This window comes from Anabas testudineus, chromosome 1 (genome assembly GCF_900324465.2).
Source record: "Anabas testudineus chromosome 1, fAnaTes1.2, whole genome shotgun sequence".
Lineage (NCBI taxonomy): Eukaryota > Metazoa > Chordata > Actinopteri > Anabantiformes > Anabantidae > Anabas > Anabas testudineus.
Genome location: NC_046610.1, coordinates 5,716,269 through 5,738,376, shown reverse-complemented (window position 1 = coordinate 5,738,376; position 22,108 = coordinate 5,716,269). Strand labels below are relative to the sequence as shown.

The window sequence follows — 22,108 nt, the reverse complement described above, 5'->3', positions numbered from 1 at the left end:
TGAATATATTTATACATGTTGAACTGTGAATTGCATGGCTGTAAACATACTATACTTTTATTTTTGTATGTCAAGTTCACCTGAGCTGTACAAGACACTGTACAGTACAAAAGTAGCATTAGCAGTTTGTTGCTTTAAAAAAGTAAATGAGCAATCCATCCAACTTCATTGATCATATTTATTATATGACATCAGCAGATTAAAATACATGTTTATTATGTACATATATGTAACAGGGGTGTTAGATAAAGTGCCAAATACCATTTTTTACAAAAACAAAACAAAACAAAAATGGGATTTCTGGAAGACCATCACACCCGTTAGCCTGGTCCCACAGTTCATTGCTTCATTTTGGAGGAAGGCTGAATTGCTCAGTGCTGGTCGTGGGACAGTTTGGCACGATTCACCTGGGAATCAACGTCACAGTCTGGAAGAGGATGTGAAACCCTTTAGACGGAATGAATATTGGGTGTTTTTATTGTTTGTTTGTTTTTTACACGGACCAACATCAACATGTACAATAAGTCAGCCTTTCGAGCTGAACTGCAAAGATTTCCACTTTGAAGAAATGGTCCAGGTATTATTCAGAAATCCAGACCAGTTGCTCTAATGTTAGTAAGTGAAGAGGTTTAAACTGTTTCTGGATCAGAAGAGCCCAATGATGTTTGCAGCATCCTGCTCACAAGTGGAAAGCTTTTGTAGTAAATAGAAGCCGACAGACTAGACTTTTCAGACATTTTTGTTTGTTTTTTTCCTCTTTTCTGACAAACGGAGAAAGTTGACATTCTTTAAAACAGTGTGTCTGGAGTGGATGGTCACTGTGGGATGTTACAGAGACGGTGACTGAGAGACGATGCACGGTAATTCATGAGATCGGGAGAACAGGCACGCACTTATTTGCATGTATTCAGATTTTTTTTTTCTCTTTAAATTGTCAAGAGCTACAAAAAGGTCGATAAAACAGATTCCTTCCCTCTTTATTATTCCCAGTTTTCCCCTACGGCAGTGATGGATGTACAGATACTCTGTGATGAAGACTTGAGTCTCGCGGTTTCTACCAGTTGATCAAGGTGCTTTGACAATCTGGCTTTTCCCAAGTAGGCGTTCGCTCCAGGGAGGGTTTATTTTAGTGTCCACAGTTGTACTGCCTGTCTTAAATGTTTATCTGTGAGCTGTGACATTTAAGACAACTGAGCACACATCGGCGTTCAGCTGAGAGGGTCACATGATAACGTGGACTGAGCGCGTTATCTGAAAAAAACACAGACGAGCTGCTGCCTTTTTACGCCTTTCTGGGTGCATCTCCTAAACCTTTCCTCACTGACCCTGTTCATTTGTGACTTTAGACCCGACTAACTCTCATCTTCCTCAGCTGGTGGCTCTTCCTCCTCCTCCTCCTCTGCTTCTTCAAACTCTTCTTTCTCCTCTGTTTCTCCCTCCTCTTCTACTTTCTCCTCTGTCTCGCCCTCGTCTGGTTCTACATTTTCCTCTTCCTCCTCTACATTCTCCTGCATCTCTTCCTCCTCTTTTTCCCCATTTTCCTCCACTTCTACCTCCTCAGTTTCAATTTCTTCTTCCCCCTCACTGTCTTTTTCTCCATCCATTTCCCCTTCTACTTCCTCTTCCATCTCTATATTTTCCTCTCCTCCCTCCCCCTTTTCCTCCTCATTTTCTTCACCTTCATCATTTCCCCCCTCCTCATCTTCTCTTTCCTGAGTTTGCTCGTTTTCGTCTTCCTCTCCTTTTGTCTCGTCTTCTGCTGTTTCATTCACTTCCTCTAGGTTTTCAGTTTCATCCGTCTCCCCTTCTCCATCTTCTTCTAATTGCTCCTCTCCACATCCCTCTTCTTCCTCTGCATTGTCCTGCACCTCCTCCTCTTCTTCTCCTTCTCTAGTCATCTCCCCCTCTTCATCTTGGACTCCGTTGTGTTCGCTGTTGTGATTCTCCTCATCTTCTTTCTCAGTTTCTACATGGTTCTGCTTTTCACCGTTCTGCTCCACCTCCGTCCTGTCTTCGTTGCTGTCGTCGCAGATGGCTTTCCGGCCGCTCCTCCCACTTCTCCCTCCGCCGCTGTTCCTCGGGTGTATGTGGTTGTGGTTGTTGTGTTCCAGGTCCTCCAGGGTGAGTTCAAACTGGAAGCGGTCATGCTGCATGTGTCTGTCTGGGGGAGGTGAGGGAGACTGGGGCATGGTGTTCAGGTACCACTCCCTGTTCTCCTCCAGCGTGTCCAGCAGCTCCTGGGCATCTGGGTGAACCAGGTCGGCCCACGTCTCCCAAAGCGGGTGGACAATATAGTCGATGAAACCCACCTGGAAATTAGAATAATCATGTTAAACACCTTGCTTGTACCTGAGGCTTTTGGTGGTAGAAGTAGGTTGACATTTTGGCAATAACATTTATTTTCTTTCTGGCTGTTAGTTGAGGCTCATTTGAACTGACTGTTTTCTCAGGATTTTTGCATACTACTTAAATTTCCCTTTACGGATTAAGAAAGTTTATGTTATTTTTTGTTTCTTAAATTAGATCAGTGTGAAATTTGACTTTTTAATGAAAATTAAGTAAGTCAAATAGGTGGGGAGCAACATGATGACAGATGAAGTTAAAGCTATCAGGAGAGCCTCATAACATGTCGGCTACAGGTAGGTACTGGTATTAAAAAGTTAAGAAAAAAGGTAAAAATTAGACTATTCTTCATCAAGTATTTCAGTGGAACTTTTAGGATTTCTTCTTTCATGATAGAAATCTGAGATAATGATAATCAATTCAATTCAGTTAAATTCAGTTTTATTTGTATAGCGCCAATTCAATGAAGAACATATTTGTTCATGTTATTCATGATATGATTTGAGTTGGGTGCCAACTAATTTGACCCTAATTTTACTGTTGAGTCCACTCATGCCTCCCCTTTAATTTGCCAGCAATCTCTACTTGTCTTTGTTATTCTGTACGTTCAGTGTCCTGAAACATCGTGATGATGCCAGTTAAAGCACAGGGAATTGTCATGTCATGTGTGCTGGAGCTAGTGTATCGAGCAAGAAAATTTGACCAGCAGTAATCCTAAAGCTCCCAAATTAGCACATTATGGACTACACCCACCCCCAGGTTGATGTGTAGCCATTTTTTGGTTCACTTAAATTTAAGTGTAATAACACAACATTTTAGCTAAGTACAAGCATGAATTTGACATGAAAAAATGTCATTGTTAAACATCTAGGGAAACGAAAAGAATGACATTACTGTATCCACTGCCTGATGGACATTTAAGCAGAGGTGCATTTTCCCACTTGGTGCAGATACAGTGGCAGAGAGAGAGAAGATAAAACAGTGTTACCTGACTCTTCTCCACAGACGCAGTGTGTTTGTCGCACATGGCGCTGATCTCCATCCCTCTCTCTCGTTCTTTGTCACCCTGTCTAAAGAATTCCTCCATGATCCTCTCCGTCCACTGTCTGTATAATGGTAACGGCTTGGTGGGGTTACTCAGGTCTGCACAGTGCACCATGTTCTTCAGCACCTAAACAAAGATAATGCTTAGTATATATTTAATGTACAATGCACACACAAAATATGATGCTGTGGGAAGATTTCATGTGATTTTCTTGAATTATATAGATAAACTATCATGACTGTGTTTAACAAAATGAATTCATTAAATGTGTAAGCAGCATACTAGATGACAAATCACCTGTATTCGTTCTGTGTAGTGGTCCAGGAGCAGCACACCAGAACTTGTTACTTTTTTGGTCTCCACCATTGTCTTCAGATCAGCCAGCAGGGTCATGTGTTTGGACATGTCTGTAGCCAACACCTGCAAGAGACGAAACCAAAATGTCAAAGATGCAGACTACTCTCTGTTGTTAATGGTCAAATATTTTTTTACAAATTTAAAACAAATATGTAGAAATGAGAAGGCTGTCCTGAAGAAACAGACTATTCATGTAGACAGTTAAGAAAACTGACTGTATGGTAAAGATGCTGCTAAACACTGCAAACCACAAAAAATTAAATTTTATGCTCATTTAAACTTTAAGAAACTTTTTTTCTTCCTTCAAAGGTATTCTTGTAAAGATAGGCTGACAGTGGGGACAGACCACCAGCTTTAGCAGAACAGTAACTATTTAACAAGACTGAAACCGTATAAGATTAAAAGTTCAAAAATAAGAAAAAAATAAAACTATTAAGTTATAAATAAATGAATAAGGGGATTCCCAAATAAGAAGTCACAATAACCAACTAACAGAAACAGGATAAGTAAATGATAAATTCAGTTACTTTGGTTTATCTGTTTACAGATTAATTCTTTACAGAGAAATTGTTGCAGGTGAGGTTCTGACCATGTCGATGACGAGCTTGCGCAGGCTCTGGCGCTGTCTCTTAGTGAGGTTCTGGAAAATGTCACAGTTTTCCTGGTGGAGAAGCTTGAAGCCCACAGCAAGATGATGGTTCTCCAAAACTGACTCATCGTTATACATGAGCGCCAGCTCTGAGTCTGAGCACAGTGAAGAGGGACAGGAGGGAGGTGTGAACTCAGTTTGTGCTCATATCGAGACAGATTTCACTGTATGTGTGTGTTTGGACTCACTGGTGTTGATGAGGAACTGATTGGAAACTCCGGGATGGTCTACATCATGGATAGCTGCAGCAAACAGAGCGGCAAGGATCTCCAGGTCAGTAAAGACAGCCTGAATGGGCAGCGGAGATACACAGAAAAACAGAAAAAACTCATTCAGAGAATTTAAATAGAAAACAGCTCACAGTATTACTGTCAGCTATTTTTGCCTAAAGAAAGTTTGAGAGCCCTTGGAGCATAGCGGTCAAGTGACAATGTCATTCACCCAATCGCTTTTGGCATTCAGCTATTAATAATGGACAGAATTATCTACCAAAAGAATAGAAAATGTTCTTTCTAAATAAAATGTATTAAAAGTAAAGATACTAAACACAAACAAAATATTTTAACAAAACATCTCAAAGTTTTTAAAGAAAAAGTTAATTCTCATTTAGAACCATGAAACCAGAAAGTTTGTCAGAATAAAATACATTTTCCCGGTTAGTGGATTGATCAATTAGATAAATACAGTAATTGAGTAAAGGTACTTAATTGGGTGTGAGAGTGTGTTGGAGTAAAAACTTCGACCTACATCAAGGGCAGGTGTGGAGAGGAGGACATGTGTGGACTGGGTGACGTCTGCAGCATGGAGACTGTTGTGGTACGCTACGTTTCCATGGTAATGGTCCTCCAGGGTCATCACGTAAGTGACAAAGGTGTCGACTGGGATACGAAACGTCTTCAACAGCTCTCGCTCCTGAAGAGGAGCCAGAACTTTACACACACTCCACCAGGAGTACATCGTGTACATGAGCAAACAAACACGTCAGCTGCTCCTGTGGAAAATAAACAGTCCCACACATTCACACTGGGTTTGTTTACCTGAAAGATGGCATACATGATGCAGCTGAGAGGTCTGTTGTTGGAAAATTCTGCTACTCTGAATATGTTGAAACTCCACTTGTCCAGATCCTCCAACTCCTGGTTAAAGAACACACACACAGGAAACAATAAGACAACTGTTGAGACAAAAACCCAACAAAACGTTCATAATCATAACAGTCAAACACTCAATATCTATATATTACTAAATAATTAGTAGATTTATTAGTCTTCTACACTAGTAAAACAAACCTAACGGGGTTTGGGCGATATGTAGAACAAAACAATCTCAGCTGTAAAATACAGTTTTCGATTTACCCTAACTTTTTTTTTGAAACTTGAGAAAACAAACCAAAAAAAAAAAAAAGAAATCAGAAAACGTACTTAGTAGAGTGAGAATTTTAGGTCATATTCAGTCTAAGATATTATAAAAGACTGTAAAAGACTTATGTTGGGATCTGATAACGCAGCAGAAAAACCTTTACGTCACTGAAAAGAACCTGGATTATTCTGCAGCCTCTTCTTGCAAAGACAAACCATAAAAGACTTCAATTTGTCTTTAAAGTATAGTAATTAGTCTCCTCTGATTTCTATGCTGCTACTCAAAGATAAAAAAGTAGAGACAGTCTCCAGCCTACTGTGGACTTTCCAAATATTTGGTGCTACAGATTAAACAGAATTAAACAACGGGGCGCCAAGCACTAAAAAGCAGACAAAGGGTAAAAAACATAAGACAGCTTGAGCATTTCCTTCTGTACATGATGTAGACATAAACCTAAAAGTGTCTGCACAATGCAAGAATCCCATTAAATGCAGAGTCACCATACACACAAAGATTCATTTTCAATGAAAATATGAAATAACCTACAGTAGCATAGCATAATAATAAGTTTAATAGTTTTTTTAAAAGTGCAGGGGACATTTTTTCCGCATTATTCAAGGGGACAAAGACATCAAGCTTTAAATAAAACCATTTTACCAAGAAAAAATCCAATCACTCAGTGTTTATGTCTGAACAGACATTGATTTGTATGGCTTATTTTCTGTGAGTCAGAGAAAACCAGACAGACAAAAAAACCTTGGCAAGCTCATCCTCGTGGTCTGTGTTGACACCGAAGCGAGGCATTGAAGCGCTGGAGAGACTGGAGCTGTGAGACAGTTTCCTAACTCCACTGATGTGACTCATAGGTTTGTCTTTCAGGGTAGGAGATGGGATTTCCACCTCGTTCTGCTTGTCTAGAGATTGATGGACAAACACAAACACAAACAAAAGGATTTATTGTTTTCCTTTGGCAAAGGCTGTAAAGCCAGTTTGGACAGAAATCAGATCGTGGTCTCACTCACCCAGGAAGGTGCTGGAGATGTACTCAGACACCTGGTTACCAGAGCGACTCATCTCTGACAGGTGGGACAGCTCCCTGTTCAGCATCCTCTTAAACTGTAGCAGAGAAAGGGGGAAACCTAAAGTCAATATTTAATACACAATAGTCTTTTGGGGGTGTTTAACTTCCAGATAACTTCACCTGGATTGGTCATTGTGACAGCAGAATAGTGCTACATTTCACAGTTAAAGACGCATTTTACAGTAGCTACAGAATGGGCAGTATTTATCCTTATGGCTCCGTGCTCTGCTTTTCAGGTTGTCTGTCTGTATGACCACCTAATTCTTGTGAACGGGATGTCTAAGGAACATTTGGAGGGAATTCCTTCTAATTCGGCACAAACTTGGACTGTTTAGGTTTTGGTGGCTGAAGGTCAAGGTCCAGTCAGCTTATGTTCATCCAATTCTTGTTGGGAACGTGATGTGTCAGGAACGATTTAAGAGGTATTTCTTCAAATATGTCACAAATTGTCACTCGGGGTCAATGAACGGATTAGATTTTGGTCACCGTGACCTCTTGTAGGTCCCATTGTTGTCAATGCCATATCTCAGAAACACCTGGATGAAATTTCATTACATCTGCACAAATACAACTGAATACTTTTTACTTGTGGGTCTAAACTACATATTAGGACATAAAAAGGCAGCCTGCTCAACATTTATATACCAGTAACCTGCTCATATATTGGTTTGACACTGGTGCAGCGATGACTGCATACCTTGTTGGAGGCCATTTCACTGACAGAGCGATGTGTCTGAATGGTTTCCAGTTGGTCCAAGCACCAGTCCAGTTCCTCCAGTGTGTCCAGGGCGAGCTGCTGGTACTGCTGGTCTGATAGTGTCGCCCTGGGACTGACACACACTCCACCCAGAGGAGACCTCCTAAGAACAAAAAACATGTTTAAGGCAACAAAGAACCGAGTCCTGAAGACACAGAGGACAAAATACCATCATAATGAGCAACAGTGAGATATTTCTGAATAATCAGGTGCTACTGACTTGACTGTTGGTGTGGACACGTTGGCAAGGATGGTGAAGTTGCTCCGTACTGATCGCAGACTGGCCAGTACCTAAATAATTACAAAGTGTCACAGGATACCAGGATATATACAAACCTCAGAAATATAAACACATATATACACTGTACATGCGCTAATATAAAGTGTCTGTCCAACTAAATATAAACACTTTACTCCAAAATCTTAAAACTGTGCCCAAAAAGCTAAAAAAACAACAGGCACTGAAGGCAGAATGAGACAGTTTATATAACTATTCATGTAGATAAATGAATCATTATGAAATAAAACTCACTTGGGCAAAAGGTGTGACAATAAAGTCTTCTGCTGTGTGTCTGAGAGAGGTAGAGACAGTTGGAGGAGTTGGAAAGTCGAGAGAGGAAGCAGAGGTGATAGGATAATATTAACATTTAGGCACACACATGCATGCTCTCTATTTGTCTCAGTCATTCTTTCAGTCTTTCTTCCAGCATCTCACCCTTCGCTGGCGAGGGAGGAGTTACGTGAGACGGTCTTTGGTGACATGTCGTAGTCCGAGTCCGAGCGGTAGAGGAAGGACTCTCGTCTCTGGCCCTGGGGGAAGGATGTGTGAAGGGTGAGGCTGGGACTCTGTGAGCCCAGAGGGGTGTGACCTGGTGACACGCCATTTTCTGCTTCGTAACTGGAACATGAGGAAAATTTTGATTATTAGAGAGAATTAATGAACGAATGAGTAATTAAAAAAGAAAAAAACGGGTTTAAACCTGTCAGAATCTGCTTGTGTGATGGAGATGCGTGGTGGGATTCTGAGGGGAAGAGTTGTTGGACGAGACACGTTGCTGAGGACTTCTGGAGATCGAGTGCGATCTCGAGGTCGAAGCCAGCAGGGTACCTGTAGAGTTGAGAGAAAGAATGAGCGCACAAAGGATATCGAGGATGTCCTTCAATGTAATATAATAAGTGTAATAACCATAAGGTGGAGGGGGACTGACACCATCATCATAATCATTATTTATTTCATCACTGTTCATTGTATTTCCCTCTTGTCTATAACAGACCCATGTCATCCATCTTTGATTTTTCTATGTTCTTATTAGATTTTCTGTGTCTGTGTTATTTTGTATTTGAAGATATTTCTAAAGGGGAAATCCTCATAGACTCTTCAAGGTGGTCAGAGTTAACAATCCAGGTCTGGTCCCAAATAATATGTATAATATTAGTCTGTTTCTCAGGGATGGCGATTTCTTCTTCACAAAAACAAAGATGGCAAAGGAAGTCTGTTCACTTTTCTCACCCCGTTGTATTTGCAATTATTTTAGCACATTTTTGAAGGAAAATGATTATGATACTGGCTACATGAAATTATGAATAATAACCATAAACAAAATAACAAAAAATGTCCTCCTTTGAATAACAACAGAATCATCTTTGTTTTTGTGGAGAAGAGGTTTTCATCTCAGAGACACAAACTAAAACTAATGCATGATAAGTACAGTGGCTAATTATGAACTAAACATGGAGCAGGATTAGCATTAATTTGAAGCCATGTTTCTGTCTACATGACCAAAGTAAATCTAGTTTTTTTCTAATTCTGTTCTCATCTTTACTCTGGATGTAAATATCTCTAAAAAGTACAAGTACAATAGTTTTTATAGGAAGTTTTAATTTCAAACTGCTACTGTGATCAGAGGTGAGTATGAATCAAAACAGTAAAGATGCTGTGATAATGTGAAAGGGCCCTATGACTGTGGCATGTCATTATCATTACACATATTTATATGATCTATTGTTAATATAAAATTATCATTTAGTGCAGCTTTAATCAATCACAGCAAACATAAAGCCTACAAAATGTCTGCTGTACATTACTGTATTCTAAGGACACTTATGCAAACTTTGTTAGATTACACAACTCAACTCAGTGTTTGTATTGTGCTACAAATAAAGCAACATTAGTAGATCAGTGCTTTTAAATCACAGCTGAAATATAAATTATATGATTTGTTGTAAATTGGCTCAAGACAGTATAATCCTTTACGTACATATTGACGTGGCAAACACGCCGGTGTAGCACAAACAGGAAGGATGACTGTCAACAGGGGCTCATTTTTGTCCCATAGCCTCCATAAATATGCTTCCTTTCAATACCTGGAGACTAGATGAGAGTCTTCTGCTCCTCCCTCTGCGTAGCTCAGCCCCCAGTGTGGCCCCAGACGTATAAGATCGGCTGTAGCGAGATGACTCCGCCTTCTCCCCAGCACCTGTTATATCAGTGTCATTACCCTGTGAGACAGCAGGGAGAGCAGGCGACGGAAACAGGGAAATGAAGCGAGAGAGACACACCGTCAGAGGATTAAACACCATTTTCTTCTATAAAGGAAGCCCCCGTTAAGTCTAACAGCAAAAATCAAATAAAAATAAACAATATATGTGTCTTTGTGCGTGCGTTCGGCTCCATGCGTGTGTGTCTGTGATAAGGCCTCTATAGACCGAGCTCTTGGAGGCTGATCTGCACTGCAGTACCGTAGCAACAAAACACTGGGGGAATGGTAGCAGTTGCTAGGCAACAGTGCCGTGTTGCTTCCATGCTGCATTTGATGTCGCCCAGACCCAGATGTGGAAAGATGCTCACATCCACATCCACACACACAAATTAAGGGGCACTCGTTCAGCACAATCAACAAAAGAGTGTTTGAATAATGCATGGTATTATGTCCTTCAGCCAAGACATCACCTTTAAATGAAAATAGCTCATTTACATAGAGCTTCATTTAGATGGGGCTCATTTGCATAGAGGACTGACTGTTTCACACAGTGTGAGTGGAGGTTGGAGACAAACTGTCCACTCTGACTCCTGAGTGTGTCCATAAATCGTGATGATAAGAACAAAGAAAATCATAAATATGAGTCACAGGTTTTCTATGTCATTGTATGGCATTCAAGAAAACACAAACAGTCCAGTTTGTCCGTCAGTTCTCTCTAGTGTGTGCTCTCATAGAAACAAGTGATGAAGTCGATTCATTTTCTCACATTTATCCCTCGTTGTTTATATTCTCACCTCTTCTCCAGTCACCGACAGCACGCTGCGGCTCTTCTTCATTCTGATTGGCTCGTTCTGGGCCCCAGGGCGGAGCGTTCCCGAACCCAGGCAGCAGAGCAGGTGGAGAGCCAGGACCGGAGAAGTCAAAGGTCACTGCAAGGTCAAACCGGGGTCAGACCGGGTCACAACCGGCCCCCATTGGAGCTGACTCCTCCAGCCAACCGCCTCACTCCAACTGTGTCCACACCTCAGTCTTCAGATGGGGGAAAGTGGGCGTCCTCCTGCCGCAAAAAAGTAAAGGAGCATTTATATGCCCCTCAGAGGCTCCAGATTCTTTCCAGATTGATCTGTTGTTTTTTTATAAGCCAAAGATGGAAGAAAGAAAAATCTAAATTCTTATTTCATTTTAGCAAGAACTTGTTTTTGAGAAAATTAGTCTGCTTACATGTTGTCTCGTATTGACCAGATGAGTCGATAGGATATTCCGTTCAGAGTCCATGACCCTGCTTTCAAGTTTTCAAAAGTATTTATCCAACTTGAAGTATCGTCCACGTTTCCAAGTTAATCTTCCATTAATGTAAACTCCAGGGGGATTTTAGGAGGATTTGCACCACATATCTTCTGTCTCAGATCAGTTTTTCACCATCTCGCTGGTCAGTTGAATCCAAATGCTGCATAGGGAGAAGTAATAAATATAACTGGCTCGTCTGAAAGGTCCAGATGTCAAAACTCCAACTTTAATTTGCTGGGATCCATCCTTGAATAAGTCCCAGCGTGTCCTCCTTGGTGTACATTCCCTGTGCAGAAACAGGCATTAAGAGTTAGTGTGGCCAGGAATTCAAAAATTGTGATCTAATTTTCTCTTTGACTCATCCTTTTCTCCTCCGTCTAGAACTCACTGTCCTGCTTTCATGTAATGAATTGATCTGATGCATCAGCAGATGTGAGAAAATACTTTACCCGTTTAAATACAGTACACCTTGAAGACATACTGTACTCTGGAACAATTTCCAATAGGTTTCCACAACACAAAGATCATTGATGTACAAACACTAAAAAAACAATTTAATTCTCATTAAAAATCCCAACTTGTTGACTAATATCCAAACAACCTGTAATAATGAGAGGCTGCAACAACAAAACATTTGGACTGTGGTGGTCCTGCAGGAGCTGTACGTACAGTTTAGCTAATTCTGAGCAGATACTGCAACACCAAAGCTCTCTGATGTTATATAATTACTCTGAGCAGTCCAAGCTGACCCAATTCCATTGGATAGGACAGATTCAGCATATCAGAGTGTTTCTGATTGAGCTGGAACACAGACAGATAGTGGTGGAGACGACTTTTACCAGGGTCACCAAGAACACACCCACTCAATGAAAGGTCTTTCACACCACACTCGGCACAGATTGGCAGAGTAAAAACAGGTCTGTGTGCAGAAATCAACAAATCCATAGTGACACAGTGACATATATATGAACAGACAATGAGAAATTTGAGCCACTGAACGATAAAGCAGCTTACTAAGCAGCAATGCATCAATATGCAGCTCAACTAGCAGCCTGCTCTTCTGTTACAAAACAGCTAAATATATATAAATATATATAGAAATACACACACACACACACGCATGCACAGAAACCATGCATAAATGAGGACTGCCCCGCTATCATGTCTGTGTGCACTCACACAGCAAGAGATGTGTCAGACAGACACATGTACCCAGTCAGGCTGCAGGATGTAAGAATAAAAACACACTCACCTTGATCGCCTCAAGATCAATGGCAAGATGGGCTGGGCCTCATCTTGCTTTCACTTGTCTCCTTCCCCTGTGCCTCTCTGCAGACTAGCAGTGTGTCACCATAGTGAGAGGAAAAAAAACCAAAAAAACACTGGGCTTCTTCATGAATATTCGCGGTTTCACCAGCTTCCCTCCCACCCTGTCTCTCCTCTCCTTCTCCCCTGCCACAGTGGTCTCCCCCAGCCACCCACCACCACCACCACCACAGCCTCCGTGGAGAAGCCCATCTCTCTTCCCCTCCCTCCTCCCGCACAGACGCACAGTGTGTCCATTAATCCCATACAACAGCCTCCGCTCCTCCTCTCTCCATCGGTACCCATGCCTGTTTTTTTTTTTTTTCCTGGCAATGCCTTTTATTTTTTTCTTTTATTAGCAGCCACAAGCCGATTCTCTGCATCAATAGTCAGGCGTCATTTCTCTCCATTATACACACCCCCAGACACCAGATTTTTAAGGGAACACACTGCTCATATAAAAAAAAAATGTAACATGTTCTGTTACTCACCCTGTAGAGGTCTGTTCTCCTATTATTACAGACTATATCCTTTTTAAAGACATTCAGGGAAATGCAGCACGTTTTTTACTTATAAATTACTAAAATACAAATCATGCTACTCCTTTTTTAATCTTTACATTTTTACCTTTGGATATGTAAATGAATTTACTCCACTGACAACAACCATTAATTACCACTGATTGATTTGCCTATTTATTTGCCACTTGTTCTCTTTTTCCTGATTTAACTGGCTTGTTTAATTCAGTCTACTGCAAAACTCTAATATGTTAAGTTTACATAAATACTAAGACAAATTCTTCTACTCACATAGACTAGAGTTTTACCTCATATACGATTTTATGTTTTGTCAGTTGACTAATTGACAAATGTTTTTAGCTCAGAAGACAACACCATGAAATAAAACAGGCTTTAATTTGCTAGTTTAGTTTGACTAACCAGCTCAACTCCAGACATTTACACTGTAAAACCCCCACATTGAGAAGTAATGAGAATATCTGAAAAAACTTAAACAATAAACAATTAAAATTAAAAACAAAACCTTTGCAACATTCACACATCAAGAGAGAACCCGTCCATTAACATTACCCCGACCAATAAAAACTGAATGACACTGAATACACACACACACTAACGCTAACATTTCTGCTAAAGCTGTGTCGCTATTTTGTTACTCTGCCATCGGCTTTTATAGACATTATCTAGATTTGATTTATGCCCTGGGCCGGCGCTGATTGTTTTCTATTTACAAAAGTGACTGCACAAAGAAGCTTTGCTGCAAAAAAAAACCAAACTGCGCAGACCACTAAATCAAACTCTCCAATTAATTATGAAGGGGAGAGAGCGAGAGAGAGCAACCCAGCAATTAATTATGAAAGTGAACGAGAGAGAGATGGAGAGAGAAGTATGGCAGCAAACAAGTGAGAATAGACAGAAAGCAGTGAAAAAGTTAACCAACAGCTTGTGAAGAAGTCGGATTACGGCTGGTTTATTGTTTAATTCTACAACACAACTTAATAAAACGTTCTCACAACTGCAAAGATAGTACAAAATAAAACATACTCTTTGTAAAACCATTTGATAAACACAAAACTGTGGTGACAACCTAAAATACAAATAAATAAATAAACACTTGAACTAACACTGATAAACAAATTCTTATTGATCACAACAATTTGTACAGTGAAGTTATTTTCTGACTAATTCATGAATCAACTGAGAGAAGATTAAACCCCAACTCTAGATCCAGAATGTGTTTGTCTTTGTTTTATAGGATTGAAAACAAATATCTTTGAGTTTTAGAGTGTTAGTCCAACAAAACACAAATCTGAATTAGTCACTGTAAGTTTGGAAAACGTCTTTGATATTAATCCAGAAAATAAATAGCAGATAAATCAGCGAGTCTACAGTAACTGAATTATGCCCAAATCTGCTGGGTTGGGCTCTGTGATTATTCATTAAGTGGTGTTTTGGTGTTTTGACTGCAGACTGACCAATGCTGGATTTCTTGAGTTCAGAACACATCGGCTGATTTTCATTTTCAAACCGTGACAATTTATTGGCTCAGCTCTCATTTCGATCTTGCCAAGGACACACCCTCATGGCAACAACAGCAACAAGCAACAACATGTTTAACTTCACGTTCTAGATGAATCAAGACTTTTGTCACCAGGTCATTTTCACATTTCACAATCCACTGCATTAGAAAGAGACTTAAAATTAACCAATCTCAAAAATTCACCAGAATGATTCATGGCCAACATGCAGGCTTATGATTTAGTCTCAAAGCTGACTTGAGATGGCGCTGTTGTCCAGGGTAGAACAACTGATGGGGCTGGGCTTAGAAAAACCAGTCAATCATCATGTAATGTCTATTAAAATTATCTGGTTAAATCAAAGCAGTTTAGAGCAGCTATCTCCTTGGTTGCACAAAGTAGCTCAAACTTGAATTTCACTGCCTGGATACAGTCACTCCAGTACTTTATGGTCCTTAATTTAATCTTGTTATGTACATAAAAAATATCAGTTTATGTTTAATAAAATATATAAATTCTACAGTCAGACATTTTTGTGGAAAGATATGTTATTATCTAGAAAGTAATACCTATTTATTAAAGTGACTTGCTGTTAATAATTTAGCTTTTATTTAATCATCTTCATCATCATCATCATTATCATCATCATCATCATCATCATCATCATCATCACCATCACTCTCTCCTGAATCAGGGACCCACAGTCCTGAGTCAATGCACCTCTTAAGGTGGAATTTTCCTTCCTATAGAGACAAAATAACAAAATGCTGAAATAAACAGACATGTATGTGCCAATAAACATCAGATTAATTTTCTTGAATTTAAACTATGATTTCAGAAAGTGGCACAGTAACAAACACACACTCACCTCAGGGTCCAGGGTGCTTATAGCCTCCTGCAACATCTGGATGTTCTTCTCATCAAAGCTCCTTTGTAGCTCCTGTAGAAGCGTCAAAAGAACTAATGTGATCTATCTACTAACAGCGTATTAGCACTGAATATGATTGAGCCAAAGATGAAAAATGCCTTCACTGTGATTTTTGAAATGTCAGCGTATGATTGAGTCAACATAGACCTAATACTTCTCTAAACATTGGAAGTTTGGACTTTATTGTACTGAAATTTTCCGTGTCACTGAAAAAATAGGAAATATTTTGTTCAGCCCTATGTATAAATAAAGCTATTTACCTTCCACAGAGAGAAGAGTCCTTTCTGCTGAGCTGTGTATTGACTTGTTATTATGCAAGTGGGAACATAGCTTACATCAACTGACAGTGCAAACACAGATTTTAAATCTACCAACAACGATTTGATATCTGAAAAAGCTTCAGTCTTACACCAACTATAGTTAGACTTCTGGAGAGAGTTGTTTTGGACAAACATAATATGATACACTGTGAACACAATACTTCTTCTAGAAGACAGGATGAAAGCTGCAGGCAGTGTGTAAAAAACATATCTGACCATTTTAAACTAAATCCAAGACAAACGTAGGGCTCGGGATGAAAATGTCCAACTTCCCCACATTCTTTATGAATGAACGTTTCTACAGCTCTTTAAGCTTTAGACGGTACAACAGTGCTGAATGTTGGCTGCTGTATAAACTGAATCTAATGGGAGACCCTGTAACAGGCAGCATGTTTTCACTCAGCCTCGAGGCATGTAGCAAGGAACAAGACACGCTTTTTTAGTTGCACTGTAGCTGTGGAAATATTTTCAATCTCCCAGACATTGTATACAGTAAAGATGAATAAAATTTTTGTTTGTTAAATTAATTAATGTCTTGATTTAATGTTTCTATTTGATTTATTTCACTTTTAACTTTTCTTTCTGTTTTCCTCTACATTAATCCTTTGTTTTCCTTGTTTCAGCTTGTAACCTGTTGTGTTGATTGTTCACTAGGTAGTTTACTTCAAAGGTTTGTGATGGCATTGACCTAAAATAGGAGCTGGCATCATTTGCTCCATGTCAACAAAACAGCAAGGGCCCTGTAACAAACAATTCCCTGAAATGACAGTGTATACGTGTGGTTACCTTTGGTAGCGATTCATAGACCTCTACAGGGTCCAAACCACCTGGGCCCAGTCTCTTCTGTCTCTCCTGCTCCTCTAGCTCCTTCATAGCACTCTCCAGACGAATCTGCGCACCGCTGCGGATCCGCTCCTTCAGCAATTCCAACTCATGGTCAAATGCATCTCGGTATGGTTTGTCTGCAGTCTGACATGAACACAAAAAAAGCTCAGATATCCAATCTCCACAAACACACAATGAAAAAGAAAACGTCCCCTATAGAAAGGACACAGACGTACAACAGAACACATTTAACAACAGACCCTGATCTTTGAGAAGAACTGTCTGAAACAGCCCCTTGGGTCGACCTTCAGTGCCTGAGCCAAATCCAAGATGAACTGCATGACGATGGCCTGGTGGGCCACCTGCTCCATCAGCGCATGTTTCTACAAGTAGACACAGAATTTAGAATGTTTAACCTGGCTAATTTAGTGTTTGTTATCCAGAATATGTATATATATATGTACTTTTCTCACAGCACTCACCTCATCTATCTCAAAATCAATACAAGTGACAACGAGGTAGTTTGCAGTGTCTTCGCACACTAGATGTGGATGATCTGATAAGTACTTCTGACTGTCGTCCCAGCGCCGCAGCATACCTGGTGCACACACAAGCACATCAAATCAAGTTTGTTCACTGTTCAAATGGTCATTGGAGCCTTTTTGCTAGTTGACTGGCCATAAAAAAATGGACATAAACTCATTCTTTCACTCTTTTAAAAATGCTGACTGTGCTTTTCCTATATCAGTATTATGCTGGAAACAAATAAAGGCAGAAGAAGAAATATATTTCAACTAATGATTCCAACAAACTCAGTACTTTTAAAGAGGAACTCTTATGATGTTCCGCATCAGTCAGTTTCCATGTTATAAGGAGTACTGCTCAACCTGTGAAAACTTGGCTAGTGTATAAAGAAAAAGTTTATATATATATATATATATATATATATGTATACACAATTGATTCAGTGCGCCATACATTTCTGTGAGGACAAGCTGACTAGCTACAGCTGCATTATATATTAAGCACATATACTACACTAAATAACATGTCATAGAGTTAATTTAGTGTCAGCTGATGTGTTTTCTTTTCTAAATATAAACATGCTCTATCAAATATACCTACATAGAAACTATAGCTACACTGGATTAAAATAGAGGCTCTCATCTTTATTTACTGCTGCTGCAGTGAACTGTAGTACCATTTACTAACTCCGTATATGGCTTTATTAATTCACCACACGCCTACACACTTAATTCCGATGAGCTGTTCGAGAACTCAAAACTTCACAGTTTCACATGTCAGACTTAGACCGTGTTCATACCGACATTCAGTCTTCAGTTCTATTCATTCTAGTTTAACTTCTGCTTTGACACAACGTTATAAATACTTAGCTATGAGACTCACAAGTAAAAAAAAAACCCTGTGATGGTTTACTATACACAGCAGTGTGGGCAGAGAATGGGGGAATGCATTTGAAAGATAAGAGCAATTTGAGGAAGCAGGAAGGAAAAGACAATAACCATTTAAACATGATCAAAGCTTACCAAAGTGTTTGATTTCATCCGTATACTTCTCCACAAAGGTTTGGTGCTTCTTTGCCTTTTCTTCATCTGTGTCTTCTTTTGCAACAGGTCTGATGTTAAAAATACTCTAGAAAATAGCACAAATACTGATCAGAAGACAGACAAGTCACACTTCATCTCACAACTCTTGTGGCCCTGATGCAATGATCTCACCTTGCTGAAACCTTCTTTGCTTATAGTGTCGACATTCCAGGGCAGCCTCTTTTGTTCTCGTCTGTGTTGTTCAATCATTTTCTCAAAATTGTGTTCATCCTCCTTTAGTTTTCTCACTTCGGCCTCAACTTTCCTCAGCTCAGCCTCTCCGGCTTCATCCTCGTCTCCTGCCTTCCTTCCCTCTTCAAGTTCTTTGAGTCTGCCTTGAGCATCCTTTAATAACCTCTTGCATTCAGCAAGGTTATTCCCCAGATCTTCCCCTCTTTCCTGAAATGCTGAATATTTCTCCAGCCGGGACTGTTGTGGCAGGTCAGCGTGGATGACAGTAAAAAGATAATTGAGGAAAAAAAAAAGATTGTGAATTTTTTACAAGTGAAAGATAGAGGAGAACCTGAGCGCAGAGGCTAAAATCCTCAAACATAATGCAGCGTGTGCATGACAGGAAACAACTAAAAAACTGAAAACAATCATCACTTGAGAAGGAAACATTACCCTCTGCAACACGCAGACTATTTAAATCAGTGCCTCATATGAAAGGATGTTCTCAGAGTCTATTTAGACATGAATTATTATAGCTTGTGTCTGACTACAACAACACACAATAAGGGTGTAAACTAAAATGACAAGGCAGAGCTCCTTTAAATATCTTCAATACAACCTATAAACAAAACTAAGAACAAACAAACCAACTCAACATTGTGCTTCAGCGTCCTAACATATAACACTTCAAATATATCTAACATGGAGCCATTTTCACCTTCCTACATTTCTGTAAGCTTGAATTCTTTTGAGATATCAGATTTTATTTTCATTCAAAGCAGGAATGAAAAAAAGGAGAAGCTAGAGACTACAATACACTGAAGGCTTCTGACTTCAGTCACAGGCGGCCAGACTGACTCCTCATGTGACTAACCACTAGATAAGCTCATTACTTTGAGTCCGACAAATGGAGCTTGACTAGTGCAGTAACCAACGATGCTGTAGTACATCTACTGTGGTACATGTAGATATATCAGCTAATATTCTTTTTTCTTATTGTTTTTGATATAATTTGATGATGAGACAACTGTACTGTCCTTTTGGAGGATGCAGTCTCTGCTGCTGCTGAATTGTGCTGCATTATACCGACAAATGTTTCTATTACTCTATTTGCATTAGTGAGCTGAGGCCAAATGACCCAAAACACCATAGATCAAAACCTCTCTAACACAGTTTGCCCTTCATTAAGAGGATGATTTATTTCAGGACTGATTTTATCACCGTGGGCTATGTTTGAATAGGTGTTTTCTATTACCTGTTGATCTTTCATAGATTAAAATGTGATTAATCGAGCAAATACTTAATCAGTAGGAGACATAATTGTTACCTGATGACCTAGTTGCATTTGGTACTTTTACTTAAGGAAAGTCTGAGCACTTTATCCGATTTAACCATCGGAGGACTGGAGCTAGCCACTTAGCGTCACAGACTCTGACAGGTCACAGATTTCTCCGTAACACCTGCTGTTCAAACCCTCTGTCCCCTGGTTGTCTGTTTCTACATGTCTGTTTCTAAGTGTACTGGTACGACTAACCAGGTAGCTACACGACTCCACACTTCACGGCCACTACTAGTTTCACTGCTAACCCGGTGTCTCATTCTGAATAAACTCGGGGTGTCGACGAACGGACTGGTGACATCTTCATCGTCGGACACGTAGATGTGATCCCAGACGCTGTAGTCGATGCCCGCTCCGGTGCTCATACTCCAGCCTCTATCTGCTCCTTCTTACCGGGAACTTTTAGCTGCAGTTACGGTAAAAGAAACGGAAAAATAAACTATCTTCTTAATCCTGTTAGCGACCGCTACAAGACGTTTACTAACGGTAACGGTGGACGCGCTCCAGGAAGCCAATTAAACGCCATACGTCATCAAAAAGCGCAGTTTTGTTGTTTGTTTGTTTTATTGATTGTTTGTTTTAATATTTGTGCCAAGTAAAAGTAAATAACAGAACACAAAAATGAAACAATAACAAAAGCAAAAACCTTTATATTACCGTATATTCAATTTATTTATTTTATTTGTAGTGACCTACCTTTTGTAGCCTAATGATGAATTACATGTGTGCAAATTTGTACAGTAATAGCCTGCGATTTTAAATATCAAAATTACCACCATATGGAATCAGGCTGGATTCAAAGGCAGTTCTTCTTGGAGCTGTTTTTCTTCCTGGACTAGTTTTCACGCTCTCACAATATTCAGTGATCAGAGTGCAAATATGTGTGCTGTCATTCCTTTTCAATTGTAGGATTGTTATCATGTGACTCTAGGGGACAGGAAATTAAGGATTGACCTACTTCTATTCCTCTCTCGCTAGAGTAATAAAAAAGATTCATTTATACTGTTGGGATCAAGTAAATCCATTTCTATCCCAGGCTACAAGCTGCATTTTTGTATTTCCTCCATCTGTCAGTGACTCAAGGTCTCTGATTAGCTACAAAAAGATGTGTGGCACATTTAGTTTTTAGGCAGTTTAAAAATGAAGCTTTACTTGAGTTAACAGTTGCATTTAAGATTCACTGGGAAAGTGATTTTCATTAGAAGTGTGCAGTGTTAATATGACAGATCATCATAGAAAAGTAAAACAACAAATCACTGCAAAAAATAAAAAATAAATAAATAACTGCACTACAACTCCATGTTCACTAATCTTCCTGCCTCAGGTAAACAGAGGATGGGATTCTGCTGTTTCAGTGGAACTGACAGGGTTTAGATCAGGGACAGAGTAGTGAGGAGAATAGTCGAGCACAGTAAACCTTTATTACTGTTGGTGAAAAAGTTTTATATCTAAAATAGTAGTAGAGTTTCTTAAATATTAGAAATGTATGGTATTTTAATACCAGTAAATCAGAGATCCAAATAAAATTAAAAACCAGTTTTAATCCTTTAACTGCCATCTGTGTATATCTGATGTGTGTTTCTGATGTTTTATTATCCTATTTCTTTAGTAGTACTTGTTGAGAAATTGTACCATAATTATACACATAAAACAATTAATTGAGTTGTATTTTGTTACAAGTTACTGTAGTGTTTCTTCTGTTAGTGTAGGGCCAAGGTAAGATGACCTTTGTCCCCTTTACAACTTCCTGTATGTTGAGAAAAGAGATGTCAAATTGTTCATACTTAAATATGTGCTGTATGTTTTTAATAGGGGAACACAAAACGGGGAAGTGACTACATCACTGGTTAAGACAAATGTAAAGCTTAAGGTTAAGAAAATGGCCTGTAGTTGGAGGTCACTTCAGATATTATGGTAGTTTTGACCAGTTGTGAAAAGACGGCATCAATATTCAACATTCAACTCTTTCTCTCCTCTCCAGATTCATTCCTGTAAGGGGAGGAGCTTGGGGTGAATAGGAGAGGGGGAGTAAAACATTCCTGAGGATGACTTTACTCGCTCCACCCTACAAACCCACTTCAGTGCAGTTTCCCGGAACAACCAACTGTTCTGAGGAAGAATCTCATAAACAAAAAACTGTAATTACCACGTCTAGTTCAGTCTGTGCTGGCAGGGTTCACGTTTTTCACACAATACAACTCTGTAAACACGTCTATCTTT

General features: G+C 39.5%; 2 protein-coding genes across 3 annotated transcripts; both read right to left on the bottom strand.

Annotated features, from left to right (window-relative positions):
- Positions 1 to 198: 198 nt before the first annotated feature.
- Positions 199 to 12,738, bottom strand: LOC113161453 (cAMP-specific 3',5'-cyclic phosphodiesterase 4C-like). Its single transcript, XM_026359045.1, has 18 exons — positions 12,611 to 12,738; positions 11,293 to 11,644; positions 10,866 to 11,128; positions 9,956 to 10,090; positions 8,572 to 8,699; positions 8,307 to 8,489; positions 8,124 to 8,163; positions 7,812 to 7,882; positions 7,532 to 7,694; positions 6,776 to 6,869; positions 6,510 to 6,667; positions 5,432 to 5,530; positions 5,142 to 5,306; positions 4,583 to 4,682; positions 4,335 to 4,489; positions 3,686 to 3,808; positions 3,332 to 3,514; positions 199 to 2,309 (listed from the first exon to the last, which is right to left on the bottom strand). Exons 3-18 carry the CDS (start codon positions 10,905 to 10,907, stop codon positions 1,353 to 1,355), a joined length of 2,796 nt encoding a protein of 931 aa, XP_026214830.1. The 5' UTR covers positions 10,908 to 11,128; positions 11,293 to 11,644; positions 12,611 to 12,738; the 3' UTR covers positions 199 to 1,352.
- A 1,386-nt stretch (positions 12,739 to 14,124) lies between these two features.
- Positions 14,125 to 20,385, bottom strand: cdc37 (cell division cycle 37 homolog (S. cerevisiae)). Of its 2 annotated transcripts, none has more exons than XM_026359113.1 (8): positions 19,877 to 20,385; positions 18,511 to 18,807; positions 18,319 to 18,424; positions 17,254 to 17,369; positions 17,032 to 17,154; positions 16,733 to 16,915; positions 15,567 to 15,638; positions 14,125 to 15,441 (listed from the first exon to the last, which is right to left on the bottom strand). In XM_026359113.1, exons 1-8 carry the CDS (start codon positions 19,892 to 19,894, stop codon positions 15,310 to 15,312), a joined length of 1,047 nt encoding a protein of 348 aa, XP_026214898.1. In that variant the 5' UTR covers positions 19,895 to 20,385; the 3' UTR covers positions 14,125 to 15,309. The 2 variants fall into 2 exon arrangements, with proteins under 2 accessions (XP_026214898.1, XP_026214899.1); XM_026359114.1 differs by having other exon boundaries at positions 20,137 to 20,385.
- Between the last annotated feature and the right edge of the window lie 1,723 nt (positions 20,386 to 22,108).